Source organism: Micromys minutus (genome assembly GCF_963924665.1).
Source record: "Micromys minutus genome assembly, chromosome: X".
Taxonomy (NCBI): domain Eukaryota; kingdom Metazoa; phylum Chordata; class Mammalia; order Rodentia; family Muridae; genus Micromys; species Micromys minutus.
Genome location: NC_137970.1, coordinates 42,809,295 through 42,832,328, shown reverse-complemented (window position 1 = coordinate 42,832,328; position 23,034 = coordinate 42,809,295). Strand labels below are relative to the sequence as shown.

The window sequence follows — 23,034 nt, the reverse complement described above, 5'->3', positions numbered from 1 at the left end:
GGCTCCTGTCAGCAAGCACTTCTGGGCATCCACATGGATTAGAACAACCCATAGAATGAAAATGGTTATTGTACCAAATACAATTTATAGAATGAAACCCCTATCAAAATTCTAATATCATTCTTCATGGAAGTAGAAAAAGTTCTTAAAATTTATTTTAGTATATATAATACTTCAGATACACAAACAACACTAAGCAAAAGAGTGATAAAGAGGGTACTGACATACCTAATTACCTAATTTTAAGTAATATTGTAGAGAATCAGCAGGAAAAAAGCAGTGCTGGATCACCCACACAAATAAATAAATCAATGGGAAATGATAGAGGATCCAGATAGAAACTCACACAGTGACAGACACATGGTTAGACAACACTGTTAACAAAAAGCATTCACAGACGAAAGCAAGCTTATTTTAAAATGTTGCTGGGAAAACTATATAAGTGCATACAAGCAAATGAATTTAGCATATTATCTTTCAACTTGAACAAAAAAAAAATATCAACTCCCAATCGATCAAAGACTTCAATGTAAAAACACGAAAATCTGAAATGGCTAGAGGAAAAATTAGAGAAAACACTGTAAATAATAAAAACAGATAAAGACTTTCTGAATATGATTGCAGTGACTCACAATATGTGGGAGGTAATCAACAAATGAAACATAGTGAAATGATAAAGCTTCTGTACAGCAAAGAAACAGTTCTTTAAGTGAAGCTACATCCTTTAGCATGAGAGAAAAATTTTATCAATGGTATGTTTAAAAGTATTGCTACATAGAATCTACAGATGATATTAAAAATCAAAACAACAAGAAAACAAACAAACAATCCAAAAAAGCACGCAAGGAACTGAACAGAGAGTTCTGAAAGATGTTCAAATGCCCAATGAATTTTTAAGTGTTCATTAGCTGACAGGACTATGACAATTAAAGCTATTAAAACTATCTTTAACCATATTCTGAATATTTATCATCAAGAAAACATATTACAACAAATGCTGGTGAGGATGTAAGGAAGGAAAAAACTTATTCACCATTAGTAGGATGTAAACTGCCATAGTCACTATGGAAATCAGTGTGGAGTTTTTTCAGGAAAACTAAAAGCATAACTACATATATATAGTTGGATGACTCTTCGGGATATATGCAAAGGACACTATCTTACCAGAAAGATTACTGGATATCTATGTTCATAACTGCTCTATTTACAAAAGGAAGGAAAGGGAATCAGCATAAAAGTTCACCAACTGTTTAATAGACACAGAAAATGTAGTATACAAATAAAATGAAGTTTTGTCAATCCAAAACAGAAATGAAAATTTAAAACTTTAATATAAATGGACAGAAAAATATTATATGAAAGCTGATAACTGAAGCTGAGAAGACAAACAATACTTTTTTGGTCATGAAGACCCTAGCTTCTACTTTTTGTTTTGGTGTATTTATATGGGAGTCAGTATCTATAGAAAAAAGGAAAATGTAAAGGTTCATGAAAGGAGAAATAATATCTAAGAAAATAAGTGAGAATTCTACCACTTTACCACCCGTGCAACAAAAGGGCAGCCAACAGACTGGGAAAAGATCTTTACCAATCCTACATCTGATAGAGGGCTCCTATCCAGTATATACAAAGAACTCAAGAAGCTAGACTCCAGAGAATCAAATAATCTTACTAAAAATGGGGTACAGATCAAAACAAAGAATTCTCAACTGAAGAATACTGAATGGCTGCGAAACACCTGAAGAAATGCTCAACATCCTTAGTCATCAGGGAAATAAAAATCATAAGGACCCTAAGATTCCACCTCACACCAGTCTGAATGGCTAAGATAAAAAATTCAGGTGACTGCAGATGCTGGTGAAGACGTGGAAAAAGAATACTCCTCCATTGTTGGTGGGATTGTAAGTTGGTACAACCACTCTGGAAATCAGTCTGGCGGTTCCTCAGAAAATTGGACCTGAGGACCCAGTTATACCAGTCCTAGGCATATACACCAAAGATGCCCCAACATATAACAAGGACACATGTTCTACCATGTTCATAGCAGCCTTATTTATAATAGCCAAAAACTGGAAAGAATCCAGATGCCCTTCAAAAGAGGAATGGATGCAGAAAATTGGGTACAATTACACAATGGAGTGCTTAGCAAATGGATGGAACTAGAAAATATCATCCTGGGTGAGGTAACTGAATCACAAAAGAACACACATGGTATGCACTCACTGATAAGTGGATATTAGCCCAAAAGCTCAGATTACCTAAGATAAAATCCACAGACCACATGAAGCTCAGGAAGTCGGAAGACCAAAGTATGGATGCTTCAGTCCTTAACAGAAGGAACAAAATACTCAAGGGAGGAAATAAGGAGAAAAGTGTGGAGCAGGGACTGAAAGAACATCCAGAGACTGCCCCATCTGGGGATCCATCCCATATGCAGCCACCAAACCCAGTCACTATTGATAATGCCAATAAATGCTTGTGGACAGGAACCTGAAATAGCTGTCTCCTTAAAGGCTGTGCCAGAGGCTTACTGATACAAAGGAAGCTGCTATCAGCCAACCATTGAACTAAGAACAAAGTCCCAAGTGGAGGAGTTAGAGGAAGGACTGAAGGAACTGAAGGGGTTTGCAACACCATAGGAGCAACAACAATATCATCCAACCAAACACCCCAGAGCTCCCAGGGACTAAACCATCAACCAAAGAGTGCACATGAAGGGACCCATGGCTCCAGCCGCATATGTAGCAGAGGAGGGTCTTATTGGATATCAGTGGGAGGAGAGGCCCTTGGTACTATGAAGGCCTGATGCCCCAGTGTAGGGTAATGCCAGGGTGGGGGAGGTGGGAGGGAGTGGGGGGCACCTCATAAAAGCAGGGTAAAGGGAGATGGTATAGGGGATTTCCAGAGGGGAAACTGGGAAAGGGGATAACATTTGAAACATAAAAAATAAAGAAAATATAAAATAAAATATATAATAAAGAAAATATATAATAAAAGAAAAGACAAAAAAAAAAGAGGTATGTAATGCCAAATCCAGAGTTTTTTATTGCGGGCTACATGAATAAAACATCATGAAACCTAGTGACATAAGAAATGCACTATAAACTGTATGAGCTTAACAGTAGCAAAAAGACTGTAGGGTTTTACACACACACACACACACACACACACACACACACACACACACTGTTGGTCCCCAGAAATCTGTGGCTCTGGATTTGGATTGAGTTTAGCAGTGCTATTCTTGCCCACAGGACAACAGATAAAAGTTTTCACTTGGCTGCATTAGGTTCAAAGCTGGTTGTCTGATTGTTATTAGTATGTCACATCACCTGCAGCACTTGGGACTCCTCCCAACATGGTGCTCTTGGGATACTAAATCTTCTGACATGGTGACTGGCTTCCAAGAAAAAAAAATTCACAAACGATCCATCATTGTCTTAAATTTCTTAACAAGTCCCTTGTTTTTTCCTAGCATTATACTGGACAAAATGAGTCACATCCCAAGTTCAGAACCACAAGTGGAAGACTATTAGAGCATACCATTTGATATAAGACCTGTAACTCTGAATCTTTAATTTTGAGACAGAAGTATAAACTGTGAGTGTGGTTGACTATTAAACATTCAGGTATTTACAGAGATAATTGTATCCGCACTGGCTATTTCAGTTCAGGAACAGAAAGGCTCTGGTCTGCAGGTCACATCTGTCCACCTGCTTATCTATAGCCCACAAACTAATTATGGTCCTAAACTATGCAGATGCTTAATAAGATGTAGAGTAGAAAAATGCATGTGAAATTACAAATTCAAATTTCAATGCTCATTAAATTCTTCAAAATATGATCACGTTGAATGTATATCATGTTCATTAAAATACTGAGTGATAAAATTAATATGAAAAAATTAAAATATCGAATCCTGGAGCTGGGGAGACAGCTCAGTTGGTAAGGTCCTTGTGCAAGTGTAAGGAAGTGGGTTCAGACTCCCTGCACCAACATAAAAGTCAGACTGCACATATCATATCTCATCACTCTGGAGTAGATGCTGTACCCAAGAGGCTTACATAGCCAGCCAGTTTAGACAGAAAAGCAAACTGAGTTCAGTGAGAAATGATTCCTCAAAAACAGGGCAACATAAGGTAAAGGGGGGTATTGAAGAAGACATCATGGCATCAACCCCAGACTCTAAAGCTCTCACACAGAAGACCACACCAGCTCATCTGCCTGCATACACATATTATGCCACAGACATAAAGAACAGTAAGAAGAAGTAATCCTACCCAAGTTTGAAATTAAGCTATTAGAGTGTGCCAATATTTTCTGACATCAAACGTTTTGAATTTTACTTACTTATTCTGACCCTTACAAATTTCCTATTAGAATCTCTTCTATGGCATTTTCTTACTGTTAATTTTGATTTTTTCCCCTTATAATAGATGGTTTCCGAAAGGTGATTGCACTGCAGAGTGAAAAGATTAACCAGGAGAGTAAAATAACTACTGAATTTCAGCATCCACTTTTCAAAAGGGGAGAAGCCTATCTTCTTGCAAACATTAAGCGAAAGGTAGGAAGAACATGGTCATATATTTTTCTGCAGTATTTATGATGGCATTCAGTCCTTACATAATCTAAACCTTGTATGATTTTTCTTAAGTCTCAGCATAAAACTGCTAAAATCAGGAACTGGCTTGCTAGGTACTTTTTCAGTTGCTTTGAACATGACCTTTAAGTATTAGTTCATCTAAATATTTAATATCTTTGTTGTGTTTTATTTCATTTTCTTGTGTTCATTTTATCATGTAGATGGTGATATAACATCTTAGAAAAAAAGCAGAGGAGACTTAGGATACATTTTGAAAGAGTAACTTAAATATTGAATTTTGAAAAAAAAATATAGACCCTGTCTGAATAAATTGGATCTGATGACAAGTCAAAGAATTAACATAGTTTTTCACTTGTAAGATGACTGCGTGTATTGGAAATTCGTGTGAAACTTATCAGTATACTGGAAGTTCAAGACCAAAAACAAATACAGAAAGGACATTTAGACTTCCACTAAGAATAGTGGTTCTCAATATGTATTTTGAATGATTTCTAGGAGCCCTAAGACATTTTTAGAGCAAAATGGGATAAAGCTATTTTCATTAAAAAAAACTAAAAAATAATTTTTTCATCTTTATTCTCTTATGATCCCAGTTCAATATTCTTAGGAATACATGATATATGATATTCATATACATATATATATACATACAAACATATAATATTCATATACATATATACATACACACATAAATATGCATATATCTTGTGACATTGATTTTTTATATTAATTGATCTTTAAAATTTTTGTTTAACCTTTTTTTCTTACACTCCAGATTTTATCCCCCTCCCAGTCCACCCTCTGACTAGTCTACATCTCCTACCTCCTCCCCCAGCTCTTCTCTGTGAGGATGTCCCCACCTCCCATCTCCCAACTCCTACCCCATCAGACCTCTCTACTCTAGTCTCTTGAAGGTTAGGTGCATGTTCTCTGACTGAACCCAGGCCCAGCAGTCCTCTGCTGTATATGTGTTAGGGACCTCATATCACGTGGTGTATGCTGCCTGGTTGGTGATCCAGGGTCTGAGAGATCTCAGGGGTCCAGGTTAATTGAGACTGCTGGTCACCTTTCACCTCAGCTTCTTCCAGCTATTTCCTAATTCTACCACAGGGGTCAGCAACTTCTGTGTATTAGTTAGGTGTAAATATCTATATATGACTCAGCTGCTTGTTCGGTCTTTCAGAGGGCAGCCATGATAAGTCCCTTTTTTGTGAGCACTTCATAGCCCAGTAATGGTGTCAGGCCTTAGGGCCCCCCCTTGAGCTGGATCCCACTTCGGACCTGTCACTTGAACTCCTTGTCCTCAGGCTCTTCTCCATTTTTCTCCCTACATTTCTTTCAGACAGAAACAATGATGGGTCAGAGATTTTGAGTGTGGATTGGCAACCCCATCCCTCACTTGATGCCCTGTCTTTCTGCTGGAGGTGGGCTCTACAAGTTCCCTCTCCCAATTGTAGGGCATTTCATCTAAGGTCCCTCCCTTTGAGTCCTGAGAGCCTCTCCTTTCCCAGGTCTCTGGTACAGTCTGGAGGCTCTCCCCACTTTCTACCTCCCAAGGTCACCTGTTTCCATTCTTTCTGTTGGCCCTCAGGGCTTCAGTCATTTTCCCGCACCCAATACCTGATCATATTTTTCTCTTCCGCTCCCTGTTCCCTTTCCCACCCCGGTCCCTCCCTTTATGCCCCCTCATGTAATTACTTCCTTCTCCCTCCCAAATGGGATTGAGGTGTCCTCAATTGGGGTCTTTGCTTGCCAATCTTTTTGGGGTTCTGTGAACTGTATCCTGGGTATCCTGTACATGTTTTGGCTAATATCAACTTATCACTGAGTACATACCATAGTGGGGGGTTTTTTGTTTGTTTGTTTGTTTGTTTGTTTGTCTTGTGGCTGGGTTTCCTCACTCAGGATATTTTCTAGTTCCATCCATTTGCCTAAGAATTTCATGAAGTCATTGTTTTTAATAGCTGAGTAGTATTCCATTGTGTAAATGTACCATATTTTCTGTATCCATTCCTCTGTTGAAGGACATTTGGATTCTTTCCAGCTTCAAGCTATTAGAAACAAAGCTGCTATTAACATAGTGGAGCATGTGTCCTTGCTATATGTTGGAACATCTTTTGGGTATATGTCCAGGAGTGGCATAACTGGGTCCTCAGGTAGTACTAAGTCCAATTATTTGAGGAACCGCTAGACTGATTTCCAGAGTGGTTGTACCAGCTTGCAATCCCACCAACAGTAGAGGGATGTTCCTCTTTCTCTGCATCCTTGCCAGCATCTGTTGTCACCTGAGTTTTTAATTTTAGCCATTCTGACTGGTGTGAGGTGGAGTCTCAGGATCATTATGATTTTTATTTCCCTGATGACTAAGGATGTTGAACATTTTTAAGATCTTCTCAGCCATGCCAGATTCCTCAGTTGAGAATTCTCTGTTTAGCTCTGTATCCCATTTTTTAATTGGGTTACTGGGTTTTCTGGAGTCTAACTTCTTGAGTTTTCTGTATATATTGGATATTAGCCCTCTATCATCAGATGTAGGATTGGTAAAGATCTTTTCCCAATCTGTTGGTTGCCAGTTTGTTTTTTTTTGACAGTCTCCATGGCCTTACAGAAGCTTTTCAGTTTTATGAGGTTCCATTTGTCGATGCTTGATCTTAATGTATAGGCCATTGGTGTCCTGTTCAGGAAATTTATTCTTTTTGTGCATGTGTTCGAAAATGATGCTTTCTTAAGTGTTGGTCAGCATGTAGAAGAATGCAAATAGTCCCATTCTTATCTCCTTGTACAAAGCTCAAGTCCAAGTGGATCAAGGACCTACACATAGGGCCTAGAGAAAAGGTTCATCATTTAAGAGCACTGACTGCTATTCCAAAGGTCTTGAGTTCAAGTCACAATTATGTATGAATGTATAATTATGTAATATGCATTAAAATATTTTTTAAAAAGGACCTACTCATAAAACCAGATATACTTTCATGTATTTTCATGAAGCTTTTTTATTTCTATCTTGACTTCTTCTTTTACCCAGTTATGATTTAGTAACGAATTGTTTAATCTCCATGAATTTGTGTATTTACTAGAGGTTTTTTTTGTTATATTGTTGTTCATTAGGATACTAGGAGTTATTTCTATCTTCTTTTAATTTGTAAAGATTTATTTTGTGTCCCAACATGTGGTTGGTCTATGTCCTAATATGTACTACTGAGTGGAATATGTATCCTTTGGTGTTGGGCTGAATATGCTGTAATTATCTCTTGAGTCCGTTTGACATATGATGTTATTTATTTCTGAGGTTTATGTCCAGATGACCTGTTTACTGGAAGAAGAGGGGTATTTAAATCACCTAAATATTACCTAGTTCCCATTTTTAAATTTAAAGTGGATTTCATTTCTTTAAAAAAAAACATCAAAAATGGATTTTAATAATTTCAACTAGTTAAAGGTGCCATATTAGAAAATGCATTTAATACTGTTGTGTATCCTTCCTACCCCCCCCCACTGGATATGATACACACACACATCTATTCACCTCAGTTAGGGAACCCAAAGTAAACAACTCAATATAATTTTAGGAAGTTCCTGAAACTGAACAGATTTATTGGGACCCTTCCTTATTGTAAAAGCTTACCAATAAAAGTAAAAAATAAAACTGCAAAGACATATCCCACAAAAGCTAAACTGCAAAGATTTTGAGACCAGACAAGCTGCCTAGATGAAGCAAAAACTATCAGAACTGTCTGAATGAGTTTCATTTCTTAATCCATTCAGTGATCCCATGCCTTTTGGTCTAATTAATAATAACATATGTCCTGAGGAGTACTTGAGATTAAACTTCTACATGGAGAACAATGATTCTCAAATCTCATGAATTAGTTAAAAGTAATAATATATAAAAGAGATACCATATTTTTATTTTAATTTCTTATGGCTAAAAACAAAGACATAATTTTATGTAGCAATGGCTTTTATTCCATTAGTTTTGTATATATTTTAGAAGGGACACATACTATCTGAAGACAAGATGCCTATCTATCCAGGTAGTAGGCAATTTGTTTTCATCAACAGAATCAAAAGAGAGACGTGGCTCATTGCAAATGTAATTGTTTCCTCTGAATCCTGCTAAAATATAACATTATCTGCACTGCCCATTTGTGGTTTACTAATACTGCTTTTCATGGCCAAAGTTTTTAATGTTGAAATGTACAGTTTCTCTCTGGTCTGTCAATTATATAGCATTGTTTCACAGATCAGCATATTCTTCAAACACATCTACAGCAGGTAAAACAAGATACAAGTTTCTTTTACATTTCGAAGTTTTACTCTGGGGGAATAGAACTCTCTAGTTCCTATTCACAGATGTAGTATGATATAAAGCTTCAACATAGAATAATTGATGTCTTATTTGTTTAAAATGTTTTTGTTTCTTCTCTCATTTGCATTAAAATAATAAATTTTTATTATGCCCATGCTGTGAGATTTTGAATGAAAGAGACTTTTCAAAGTTGCGTTAACTATGTGGATAATGCATCCTATAGAACATTGAAAACAATACACATCCAACTCATTAAAGCTGTTCCAATCACTACCTGCAAAATTAATTTTCACATTATTATGTCCATTAGTATGCATTAAGTTGTAGAAACATAGTATCTATGATGTTTCATTTAATAAAAACACATAGTTTAATAATCTTACATCTCAGCAGGCCTGAAATGATTCTGTAGTTTATTATGAGTGATTTCTGAGACTTAACCACAGTGCAGATTACTCATGAGATATACTCACTCCCAATTATGCTCATAACCACACCATACAGGAAAATGGAGGGAAAGGTTTACATTTGAATTCTGAAGAGAATGAGATGTGTGTATAACAGAACATTTCTAAATTAATATACTCTTTGTCAAAGTCCCATATAATGCTATGTAATATGTTTGGTTATGTTACAGTACTTACTAGAAATTTTATCCCTGTAAGGTGTTGTCATTTTATTAGTGATAGAAAATCTTCTGTACTTAATTAGAGTTTTTTTGGGGGGGTGAAATGAGGCATTTTGGGCTTCAAATGTAGGATCTTCTTTCTTTAGCCTCCTGTGTGTATGTGTGTGTATCACACATATATGTTATGTTTTATTATATATATATATATATATATAGTGTTGTGTGATACAAATAGTACATATGTCTGTAAGTTATTTGTAAATTATTGTTCTTAAAATCAAGAGGAAGTATATCTGAACTATATTTTGTCATTTAATATTATATGTGTGGGCGTTTTGCCTACATACTTGCCTATACACTGTGCACATGTAGTTCTTTCACAGTCCAGAAGAGGGAATCATATTCCCTAAGAGTTGAATTACAGAATAATCTGTGTCCCGTGGAAGAGTCACCAGGACTAATGAGTTCCCAGGAATTACATGTCTAATCTTCCAGGAGCTTTCATGTTAGCGGAAGCATAATCACGTGTGTAATAACTATAATATGAAGCACACATAGCATTATACTATAATGATCAAGGGACTTTACAGAATGCAATGTTCTGTTTTCAATTAGTCGTGCTTTTTTACCTTTCTCATTAATATTCATAATTGATTGTTAATGGCATGCCAAAATTTGAACCAGCCTAACTATAATGTTCTCACTTTAGGTGCCAACAATAAAAATTGAAGAAGCCAGCCTCTACTCTGATGAGTTTCAGAAAATTGTGACTGAAGTGCAAGAGTTTAAAGGCATGCAGAAGACCATGGATGACAGATATGAACAAATGAAACAGTGCGTGTTAGTCTGAATGTTCTAACATCTCTTGCCAGCCAAGCTTTTAAGTTTGATTACTTCAGAGTTGTGAAACTCCACTCTTATTTGGCATGGTACTTTTGGTGTGACTTCTTTTAAGTTAAAACAGAGCACTGTTTCAAATGCTTTAAATCTTGAATTACAAGTAATGAGTCAGTAGCTCAAACATTGCTATGGTGGCTGAGCATACCACTGTACAAATTAGAAGTAAAATTAGTGGGATATAAGACAACAACAGAAATACTAAAGTAAAAAGAAATTTCCATATTAACCAAGAAAGAAAACTAGTTCTGTATCTAAGTACTTGGGAGTACATAACTAATGTACTTTCTGAGTCTTCCTTCAGTCTGTTCTTTCTAATTTCTGTTTGGCCTATAAAATAAATTTTTAGAAATATCCTTCAGTGTTTTATAAAGAATTAATGAACATAACACACTATGAGATGTCTCTGACAGTAAGGTTTTTATCTAGATAGTAATATTATAAGACAAATTTTAACCAGCTAAAATATGCACAGTAATAACTTTGAGAAATTACTGTAACCTATCATTTACTTTAGACAAGATATGTGTGGATAAGTTTTAGCAAATATTCATCAGCGTTCATATTAAAATTGAGATTTTTCTGAAAATCTTCCACAGAACTGTAAATGAACCTTTAATTTGATGAGTCTATCATTTTGTATTTGACTTAGTAAATTAAGCTTTTCTTATACGGCAACAGAGAAAGAGAGAAGGGATGTAGAAGACAGAAGTATTTTTCATCAACATAGAAAAAAACTTTGACTATTTCCAGGTTGCATCTTGTTTTACATGTACTTTATGCTCATTGTTACTGGTGGAATCTTTATCACACTATCAAACCTTTAAAAAAAACAAAAAAAAAAACAAGTACTGACAAAAATGTATTGTATAATTTTATGCAAAAATGCTTAAAATCTGTACATTGATCTTTTTTTTGTAAAATAAAGTTGTTAAAAAATTTTTTTTAAAAAAGAAAAGAAACCAAGATTTTCCTTGGAACTGAACATGAGCCAGTGCTTCATTTAGATATCAGCCTGGTGTTGATAAATATGTTCCAGTGGGTTCTACCTGGTACTATGTTCAAACAAGTTTAAACACTACTGCTAAATAGTGAACAAAGTAGCCTTCTGAGCTTCCTTCTAAGCAAATGTTTGTGATACTTTCCTACTGAGAAATTTTCTCTTTTTTTAAAGCTATTTATTTATTTGTTTATTTTTAAATTGAACAACTTTATTTTAAAAAACAAAGATAAATGTACAGATTTTAAGCATTTTTGCATAAAAGTATATGAATACATTTTTGTCAGTACTTGATTTTTTAAAGGTTTGATAATATGCATAAAATCTTACTAGTTACAATGAGCATAAATTACGTGTCTTATATCATATTTAGAACTAATTCTTAGAAGAATATTTAGGTGCCCACAATAAAAACTGAAAATCTCAGAATTGATCTGCTGACTTAGATAAAAGATGAGTACAGAAAAAAAAGATAATTCTTGGAAGCAGAACTGGAAATATTAATCTTTTCTTCTAATTAGTGTAACTATTTGATTTTTATCTTGTGATTATAATTTAATTACTTTTCTCCAAATCCTCCCACATATTCCTCCCTATTATTTTTCAAATTCTTGGTCTCTTTTCCCACTAATTGTTATTATATGCATATATGTAAATGCATGTGCATATACATACTTAAATATAACATGTTCAGTCTGTATATTGCTGATCACATTTGGGCAATCATGTTAGTGAGACTTTATGAGTATAGCCTCTGATGTTACTAGGAGAAACAATCTCACAATCTCACAGCAAGCTCCCTAATAGACTGGCTTTCCAAGTCAGAATGCCAAAGATCAACAGACCAACCTACTATAAATGCCAAAGGTTATACAGACAGTGTAAAGAAAGGGTGTAAAGATTGTAAAGACCAGAGGATCGAGAAATTTGCCATGAAACTCTGTTTTATATTAACTGTAGAAGCTATACAGGTAAAGTTTCACCAACATGACCACCTTGAGCTGAGCAAGGAGGATAGCAATGAACATAGTAATTTGCATAGGAAAAGACACACAAGGCCTTATTCTTACACAGAGTATAGGCAACTGAGTAAAGCTGGAAGCAGAAGTGGTCCTCCCCAGTGCCAAGTAGGCAGCCCTGAAAAATATATACAAGTAATAGTATATCGACTCAACAGATTATAAATACATATATTCATACAATAAAAAATTAATAAAAAGCAAGAAGCCATAAATTTAAAGAAGAGGAGGGAGAGATACATGGGAAGATTTGGAGGGAGAAAAGGAAAAGAGAAATTTGTACTTAAATTACTGTCTCAAAAATTAAAAAAATGAGTTCACTCTATAATTTGGGGTTGAAGGAAAAAATTGTCACATAAATCTTAGGTGTTGTTGCCTATTTAGAGGCTTATCAAAGGCATCTTAATTTTTAATCATATGAAAAGATGATGGTAAACTAGTCTATCATAAATTTAAGTTTAATATATTTTATGCAATTCTAAACGTATTTTAGACTCACCACTCTTTCCTAGTATATAAACATATGGGTTTTCATAAATTGCTGATATATAAAAAAGGAGGAATGTCATAATTTGAGTATCTCATAAGAGTAAAATTATTAAGTATTAAAATCACAATTAACATGGGATTCTATATGCAGAAAGTCAAGATGTAAATTTACCTTAAGGGTTTTTATGAAGCCAACTTTATTTTGCTGACATAAAACCAGAAAATAATTCTCTCTTTCCAAAGCAACAGGCTTTCTTACAAAATATTGTTTTACTACTAGCAACATTTGAAAAGGAAATTTGGTTAAGAGGATAAGATTTTATATTTTATCAAAATGATGGCTTTTGTTGTCTGTTCAATTTGTCAGTCACTTGATTACTTAAGAAACTAGGATTTAACAAATGAGGATTTACTTTGTTATATTCCTGTTAGTCTGTTAAATGCCTACTTTATAAGACGTTATTTTCTCAGGCAACTTTTGTTCTTTTATCACCCTCTGCATATAGAAATGCATAGATCTGGGTATCTGAACTTTATCTAAGTGCTGTATATGTCTTTGCAGAGTTAAAAACGTGTACATTTCCAATATTCAAAGCAACTAACAAGTTCTCTCTTTAAAACAATATACATTTACATCAGGACTTTCAACACAGAAATGTCATCCAAATGATCATATTGCCATTTGGGTATTCTTCCTATTTAAAACCTGACCATCCTCAAGGTAGATGTTATCAAGATAAGCTGTCACTAGTATAAATAAGTAGCAGAGTAAGAAATTCTCAACACATATATATGATCATGTATATGAGATATAGCTTGACTAACTGCACCACACGCTATACGTCGGTCTAACAAACTACTTTTAATGTATATATTCATTATTCTACCATTTACATTTCCTGAGGGAATACTGACTAATACACTCCCCCATTACAGTTAAAGTCCTTTAATTTTTCTTTGTTTGCCCCTTGATAGTGCCTATGTCTTGCTGGTCCCCTCTCGAGAGTTTTTATTTTTCCTCCTTTGTCTCTTTTGGCTTTCCTTGTTTTCGTGGTCACTTCGCACTGCACACTTGCATCTCAAGAATCAAAGCTCAGAAAAGCAAATAAGAGAGACTATGTAATGCCTGTCTTTGTGCATCTGGCTAACTTCATTCACTATCATAATTTCTAATTTCATCCATTTACATGTGAAGCTGAATTTATAACTAATTGTTGTGGGCTCCTTTGTATGTTATGTGTACTTACATTCCAAAGTATGTATTTCAGCTAAATGTCAAACCTTAGAAAGTACATTGTGAACTGCTAACCTGAAGATTTATTTGTTCTCATATATTTCTATGAAATCTGCGATTAAAGGAATAATAAGAAATTTGTGACCTTATATTCTCAGATATTAAGGTAGGATGTGCAAGCAATCTAAGTATAATGTATGTCATTCCATTGATCACTGAAGTTCAAAAATACCAAGTTTTTTCAAGCCTATAAGTGTATGGGATTGGGCATGCAGCTTAGGCAGAATGATTTCTCTGTATGTACAATGTACTAACTAGGTTATTATCTGCGCCACTGAAAACTCATAGCTCTGAAATCTATGTGAACCAATTAACTAAAAAAGGCAGTGATTCTCAATTAAGAGGCAGTGATATTCCACTAGGACAATAAGAGTATAATTTTGTGAAGAGAACAGTGGGTACTATTAACCCAAACCATTCAATATTATTTTAGGTATTTAATTTTCAAAAACTTATGGAACACTAATATATCTTTGTCTACTCAAGTAATCTATTTATGTTTCAGGGACTATTCAAATCTATGTCTTGAAATTTCAAGCCTAAGAAAGAAGTACTGTGAGCAGCAACAACTGTTAACACAGGTATAAATTGTTCTTTAAAGGATTTTTTGTTTTGGTTTTCTGGGAATTATTGCTTTCTGGTGCTCTGTGCTTAAAAATAAAATATTCACAATAACAAGTCATGTGAAAACCAAATTGTAATTATACAAAGTCACAGTTGTATTTTCTGGAACCTCTCAAAAGTTTTCTGTTTGTTTGTTTGTTTGTTTGTTTGTTTGTTTGTTTGTTTATTATTCCCTAAATACTGAAAATAGTGTCATAGATTTAAAAAATCATCTCTGCTATTTTCAGGTACTCCATTTTATCTTAGATTTGATGAGTGAAAACCATACAGTACTAAAAAAGAGGAAGAGGTGAGTTTTCTGGGAGAGGCCCCTTTATTCTCTTGGCTAAAACATTTTCTTATACTGAAGCCCTATTTTTTTAGGTTTGAATATATCTTAAGGCATGCAATAAGTATGTATCACCACAGGAAAAAAAGAGCCTACTAAGAAAATCAAAGCACACAATAAAATAGAATACCTTTTGATTACAAAACACTCAACCCTCTTTCCTTAGGAATGAATAATTTTGGGAAGTAAACGGACAAATAGCACTCTAGAAATTGATATATTCGTTATTGAAATATGAATAAAAATAAAAGCAAGCAAGAAATCATACTGAGACCAGTGGTTAGTATTAGGTTGTTATGTAGGAAAAACAGAGTGGAGGACATACAGAAAGGGAGATGAAAAAAGCAAGAAAGAAAGAAAAGGAGAGGATGTAAGAGTTTTGTTAAAGATAGGTGAAAGAAGACTATAAATATGCACACAAATAATGTATAAGAGTCTCATTTCCAAGGAGGTAGATCCCCTAAAACTGTGCAAACCAAGCTAGGCTATGTTCTTGGAAGAGGTAAATGAAGGAGGCAAGTTTCAGAGAAATGGATGGAGATGAGGAAGCACAGAATATGAGCAGTAGGGGACCAGGCTGGCTGCTATATGTCCTGAATGTTATTTAAATACAGAAGAATGAGGACGGAGCGAAGATCTGTAGCAAGTGTGAAAGTCCAAACTTACTCTCTCACTTCAATGGATAGCTGCGAGTGGGGCAGAAGTCTCTAACTGAAGATTTCTAATTAAATTTTATAATACTGTGTATGGTGAGGGCTTTCTAATTACATCTTCTTTTTAGTTTGCATTCTACATGAGAAATATTTCCATTTTTCTAATTATATTCAGCTAATGATTTCAGAATAGAATCATATATTCATAACTTACTTGAAGGATTTTAATCCTTACTAAAATAGATCCATTCATAAGTATATCCAGACATCATTATTGTTAATATTTACTTTCAACATAGTAAAACACCACAAGCTTTATCTGTCTTCTGTCTGCTCTAGAATCAGGCATAATTCAAAGAATCTTTACTGTTTGCTTTAGTTTTAGATTACAAGATGTACTAAAAATTTTAAACCTTTTTGGGAGGTGGTTAACATCCAGGGATATAATTCCGAATAACTGGCTCTTTTAAGTGAACTTTACCCTTGATTCTGGAACCTAAAGCAATAATTTCTAATGGGAATCATGAAAACAAAGGATAAATAAAACTCAGGTTCTGTACAACAGAGCTGGTTGACCATTAAAACACTAATAGAGTTTCTGATAAGTTTGTGTGTCTCATTACAGGTCAATATCATTCATGTCTGAAGCTTCAGATTCAGAATGGGATCATCAGTATTTCCGAATTCCAGACGACAAGAAGAAAGAAGCTGTAAGATTTTGAAGCAAAACACTGTTGGAGGATGGTTTCAAAACAAATATTTGTTGTCAATGAAATTTCCACCCTTAGTTCCTATTATATTTATATAATTGTTAAGTAGTATCACTGAGAATTTAAACAACCGTGATCCACAAAATATTAGATATATACACAGAAGTATAGCCAACTCTCGTTTTCTCTAAACTTTTTATTTAGATGGAGATATTAAAAGATGGTTATGAACTTGTTGAAGACAAATATAAAAGTCTCCTTGATAGAGTCTTACCAATGTTGAAAGAATCCAAAAGTTTAGTTTCACCTACAGACCAACCAAATGAAGATGATGGGTAAGCAAGTTTTGTGAGCAATATATTGGTAATGAAACAGACTACTGGTGATATGTTAACAATATATTATTCATTGGTATATATTTATTAAATAGTAGACTTGAATCCATTTAAATTATTACTCCCTTTCTTTTTTTGTTTTGTTTATTTAAACAACTTTATTTTTTAAAAACAGAGATAAATGTACAGATTTTTAAAAGCATTTTTGCATAAAAGTATGTGAACACACTTTTGTCAGTACTTAATTTTTTTAAAGGTTTATAGTATGCATTGAAATTTTACTAGTTACAATGAGCATAAAGTACATGTAAAACAAAACATAACATGGAAATTATTACTCTCTTTCATAAACAAAAAAAAAACTACCTGCAAAGCAGTTTGACCTGAATTTTTTACTACAGAAAGTACTTCTTATATCACAACAGGATATATATATATATATATATATATATATATATATATATATATATATATATATATATATATATATAATCTGCATGTTGATGATAACCAGTTGAAATTCTTGTAGAAAAAAAGTGACACTTAGAAAAACAGAAATGAGTTAAAGGGCTTGAGATAAAGTTCATTAGTAAAATAATTGCCTAGCACATAGAATTCCCTGGGTTGAATGACTCAACTTTACAAAAAATAAATTGGTACACATTTTATATTTAATAAATGTAGCAAGTACATATTTGGATGGAAAAAAGCCAACAAAATTGGGATTTTCAGGGATTGGAGATATGGCTAGTAAGTAAAGTGCTTGCTGTGAGAGCCTGAGGAAGTCAGTCTGGACCCCAGCGTCCACAGAAAAGCTGTGCATAGTGACGAAACTCCATAACCCCGGCATTGAAGAAGGAACCAGCCATATCTTACAGACTCACTGACCAGCCAGAATAGTTTAAATAGCAAGCTCCACATTCAGTGGAGAGACTCTAACCCAAAGAAGAAGTTAGAAAGACATTTGATATTGATCTTTGTTCTCCACAAATAAATACATAGGCCAGCATACAAGCATATACATATATACATGCACACACCACATACCTACCAAATAGTTATTAGAGTTTTTATACATATTAAATATTATAATTGCATAATTTCTCCCTCTCCTTGCTTCCTGCTAACCCCTTCCAAATTTCCATTCTCACTCTCACAATCCTGGTTTTGTTTCCTTTAATTGTTTTATATTCATATATGCATTAACATATAAATACAGCTTGCTGAGACTGTTTAGTGTTGTTTGGATGTATATGGTTTCAGGTCTGACAACTTGGTGTTGGATAATTAATTAAGGAGTTCATACTTGGGGAAAACTGATTTTCCCTCTTTCAAAAGCCATTAGGTGTCTGTAGTTCTCATCTAGGATATGGCCCATGAGATGTCGCCCTTTTTGTTAGCAAGTCTGTTATGGTCTTGCTTAGGTCTTATTTAGTCAGCCGTTATTTGTTAAGGTATCATGAGTATAGCTTTACTGTCATTTCTAGGAGATACAATCTCACATAACATTTCTTGGTCCTCTGGCTCTTATTATCTTTTGGCCCCTTCTTTCACAATGTTCCCTGAGCCTTAGGTGCAGGCATTGTGTTACAAATGTATCCTTTGAGGATGAATACCCCACAATCAGCTCTCTGCATTTTGAAGAAGCGCTGTGGGGGTCTTTGCAATTATTTCCTTCTGTTTCAAAGAGAAGCTTCTTTGATGAGCTGTTAGAGTTATAAATATTGTGGTATTAGGTATTGAATATAGTTAGAAATTATGCTGGCACAGTCAGCATAATTGGTTCTCCTTTATGATTCATGGTAGTAGGGTAGGTTTATAATACCAGGCATGATTTCTTTCCTGTAAAACAGGCGTTAAATCCAATCAGACACATTTTAGTTATCACCAAAGTGTGGATGCCATTATTTAACCTTTAGGGATATCTATTCATTTCAAATACAGAACTTGGATCATATTTATTACATGAATTCCTTTCTATGATTTATTTCTAAATGTAACATTTTAACCAATATTTAATAAGATTATTTGTGTATGCTGTTTTAAGTATGTTTTATTGATGGGAGACAACTAGATATTAAGGTTTATTTGTTTAAATATTTAAAACATTAAACATTTAGACATTTGTTAAGACTGTTGTTTGTTTGTTTGTTTGTTTGTTTGTTTTTAAGATAGGTCCTCACCATGTAACTATGTCTGTCTTGAAATTCACTATGTTTATCAGGCTGGCCTAGAACTCATAGAAATATTTCTCTTTCTCCCGCCCAAGTACTGAGATTAAAGGCATGTTCTACCTTACCTGGCCTTGTTTAGACATTATAAAACGTATTTGTATACGTAGAAGTCCAGATGGAGTATGATAAGTCTAGTATAGAAGAAAGGAGTTTTCATAAGGAATGTCTAGTGAAGGGACTATGGAAAAGCATTCTCATTACCATTGCAGAGGCATGTATTTATAAAAATAATGTACAGCAATATCAAAAGGAAACCCAGGAGGTAGAATATTTTGGTAGGAGTGAAATATTTGAGGGAGAGGTCATTATAACAGTGAGCATGACTGTACCATACTTAGGAATACAAAGGAGATTAACAAGCTGCTAAATCATTTAAGTCTAAGAAATGTGTTTTCTTAGAGCAAAATAATGAGCTCATATTTTAAGAACAAATATGGAACAATAGTTCCTGAATTATTTTTTGTATGGATATTGGATTGATGATAGACAGATGGACAGATATATATGATATCTTAAAGCCAACAGTATGAAAGCCATCTGGGTAGTGTCATGTCTGCCAAGTGGATAGGAGTAAATATTCCTAACAGTAGGCACATTTCAAAATCAGAATATACTGAAAAGCATTACTAAAGAAAAAAGTAAGTATATCTCAAACTTTATGGCTTCTAATAGCCACAAATTTAAAATCATTCAAATATCTATAACTATACAAATTTACCTGAAAGTTAACTTGATAATTGGTCTTCTTAGATCCAATGTGTAGGTATTTAAATATTTGAGACACTTATAATTTTCAATTCAGAAAAATATAAAAAATAAGATTACTAATCAAATTTCATTATTCTATATGAGTTTTTTTTTTAAAAAAAAGAAGATTGATTTATGTGGGTGTTTGCCAAAATGTACGCCTGTGCACCAGTTGTGTGCCTGGTGCTCATAAAAACCAGAAGAAGGCCTTGGATCTCCTAGAACTGGAGTTACAGACAGTTGTGAATCAACATATATTGGTGCTGAGAATTGAACCCACCACTTCTGGAAGAGCAGCTGATGCAGTTGACCAGTGATTCATCTCTCTACCCCCTGATTATTCTGCTGGAAAGAAATCATTAATGCCATGTTGAGATTAACCTCTTCTGTATATTAATCAGTGGAAATTTTAGGTTGCATTGTAGCTTTTATATCTTTTTCTTGATATAAGCCTCAATAGCTTGCTACATAATATAACAATCAAAGAACTATATTATTTTACCTTTAGATATCTTCTTTTAAATGAGAAAATAGTTTCTATATGTTTTTCTCAATTAAGATTAAGGTGATATAGTTTAGTGCCAGTATTTATTCATAAGTGATATTTAGTTATATGTATACATATATACATTTTACTTATCTTGTCATTGGTTAATTTATCATCCCCATTTATGAGACTTATTTTGTCTCTAAAATTTAAATTTGACTGTTCTTCACACTTTGTATCAATAGAATTATTTCAGTGATCTTTTGTGTTTGGTATATTTCTCTTAGAATTTATTCAGTGTTCATTTATGCTTCATCAAGGACTAATAGTTTATTTTGCATTGCTAAATAATCACTTGGTCTCTAAAGTATGTTAGAGCATTATGCTATATATTATATACAGGAAGTTAAAGGAGAGCATATTAGCACAATATAGGTTTTTGATCTGAGTATTGCAAATCTGCTTATACAGTATAAATAGATATACTATAGGCCAAGTGATTTGAATTCTTACAACATGTTGGGTTAATAGTTCTTTGCACTATTTTTCAGAGAACACCCTACAGAGTCAGTTCAGGATAAACCTATGAATGAAGAGTCACTGACCGTTCAGTTGGATTTAACCATACCAGTTTCACCAGAACAAATAACTGAAGAATCCATTGAACAAGAACCTGAGGATATATCTTTGGAATTAGATATTTCTTCTCAGGATTCAATTTTGATGAAAGACAAACCAGACAATCAATATAACAATATAATTAACAGGTATTCAGTGTTCTCCACCTTTAATCTAAGTACTCATTTATATGGTTTTGAAAACATATTCAATGGTATGCCAAGAGAAACATGATTAACTGCGATTAAAGAAGCATTTCCCTTAGGCACCTCAATTCTTGACATCATCATTGCTTCTCATGTATTACAGATATGCTGATAATATATTGACTGTTCCTCCTCTGGTTTTAAATGAGATCCCAGCATTGTCAGTATAAAATACTCCATCTTATACCCGTTATTATCTCTAATATTAGAGTGCAACTTCCTGCTTGGAACAGAACTATAAGAAAGAAGAAATGTCATTTCCTGAACTTGAAGATTGTGTATGCTTCAGCAAAATTCCTACTAAATTGGAGCCACAAAGGCTCCATTGTCAGCACAACTCTGTCCTGGGGATATGTGCCTAAGTTTCACCTTCATCAGCAGTACTTACAATTGTCTGAGTGCTTTATCATCTGATATTCGTACAAGTCATTACTGGTTCTCATTTATTGCCTAACCTCAGAGGGACAAAGTTCACATCTAGTTCCTGAAAGACATGATATAAATATCCTCTTAACAAACACACCCAAAAAAGCTTCCTCAGCTTGACCCCAAACCAAACTGTAGACTCTTAGACATATGCATAAAGTAACAACTCTAGACACTAAAATAATTTTTTAATGTACTGAATTTTACCAGATCCATAACAAACCATGACAATGACAGTATTGATTAGGATGATTATTTTAAGCTGATAGATTCGGCCATTAAATCTGAGTCCGAGATCTACAAAATTAAGAAAGATATAAGAAGAAACAGAGGGTTCATCTGCTATTGGCAAACAGGAATTTAATAGCTTCTTGAAGTCAAGTTGAGTATTGATATTGAGTATAATAATTGATATAAATATAAATGTTTCTCAGAATGCTGGCTTTCCTAATGAATGACAAAATGCAGTCAAGAGCCTCAGAAGGAAAGTAAAAAATATGTACACTTTGCTTACTGACAACTAATATGTGTGCCTCACTCACCCAAGCATGTGACTCCCATCTTGTGATGAGATTCGGACTGGATGTTCTTCATAGAGAGGAATCAAGTCATTTGTAAACATAAATTTGAATATTTACAATATCATAAATATAAAGATAGTCTAGGCATTTGGGCTCTGCTCATAATATTGTTTTGGTGTCTTGGATCTTAGTTTTCTGAAACAGTGATTTATCATCTTTATTTTGTATAAAATTATCAAAACATACAGTTCTGTGGCTATTGACAGCTTTGTTGGGTTGAAAAGTACTTCCTATTTAGAAATGGACTAATGTAATTATTTCCTTCCATCCTTTTCTGTAATTTGCCAGATTGAAAACTCTGGAATTTCCCTGAGAAGTGTGCTATAATTGCTGTATCCATTCTGAAATATCACAGCAGTAGCATTTATAGTATAGAAATGAGATGTCTATAACTGAAAAGTGCCCAAAGTAGAATATTGTTCTATGGTTTCTTAGTTAATAATCTGGCATAATCTTTTCAATTTATTGTCTGTTGTATTTTTCTGAATAATTGTTTCTTAGAAATAATACCATGGTTTGCACCTACCTTCAATCCCCATCTCTGTGTTTTTCATTGAAGGGATAAAATGAATATGCATCATGCTGAAGGAAATTTGTTAGAGCTAAATTCATTATTATCTAAGAAGACAGTGGATTGTGACTCTGATCATTTAAGTGAGGTAAGCTCATCAACTCAAGTTTGTGAGTTTCTTGCCTTTATATTGATTGTGCAAAAAGTAGAATGATATGTAGAAATTAGCACTGAAAATACCAAGCCTTGAATGTAAGAATACTTGTGCCTTTACCTTGGCTTTTTTAATTCAGTATATTTCATGTTTGCATAGTTCAGACAACAATGTTTCTCTT

General features: G+C 34.0%; 1 protein-coding gene across 1 annotated transcript in view; it reads left to right on the top strand.

Annotated features, from left to right (window-relative positions):
• LOC308416080 (heat shock factor protein 3-like) overlaps positions 1 to 23,034 on the top strand; it is a gene marked incomplete at both ends in the record, with an annotated part of 41,701 nt that overhangs the window by 15,927 nt on the left and 2,740 nt on the right. Inside the window, 8 exons of the mRNA XM_080911103.1 lie at positions 4,437 to 4,564; positions 10,250 to 10,374; positions 14,745 to 14,820; positions 15,091 to 15,152; positions 16,470 to 16,554; positions 16,759 to 16,889; positions 20,909 to 21,124; positions 22,748 to 22,847. Coding sequence (XP_080767229.1) covers positions 4,437 to 4,564; positions 10,250 to 10,374; positions 14,745 to 14,820; positions 15,091 to 15,152; positions 16,470 to 16,554; positions 16,759 to 16,889; positions 20,909 to 21,124; positions 22,748 to 22,847 — 923 coding nt within the window. The remainder of the gene's footprint in view (positions 1 to 4,436; positions 4,565 to 10,249; positions 10,375 to 14,744; positions 14,821 to 15,090; positions 15,153 to 16,469; positions 16,555 to 16,758; positions 16,890 to 20,908; positions 21,125 to 22,747; positions 22,848 to 23,034) is intronic.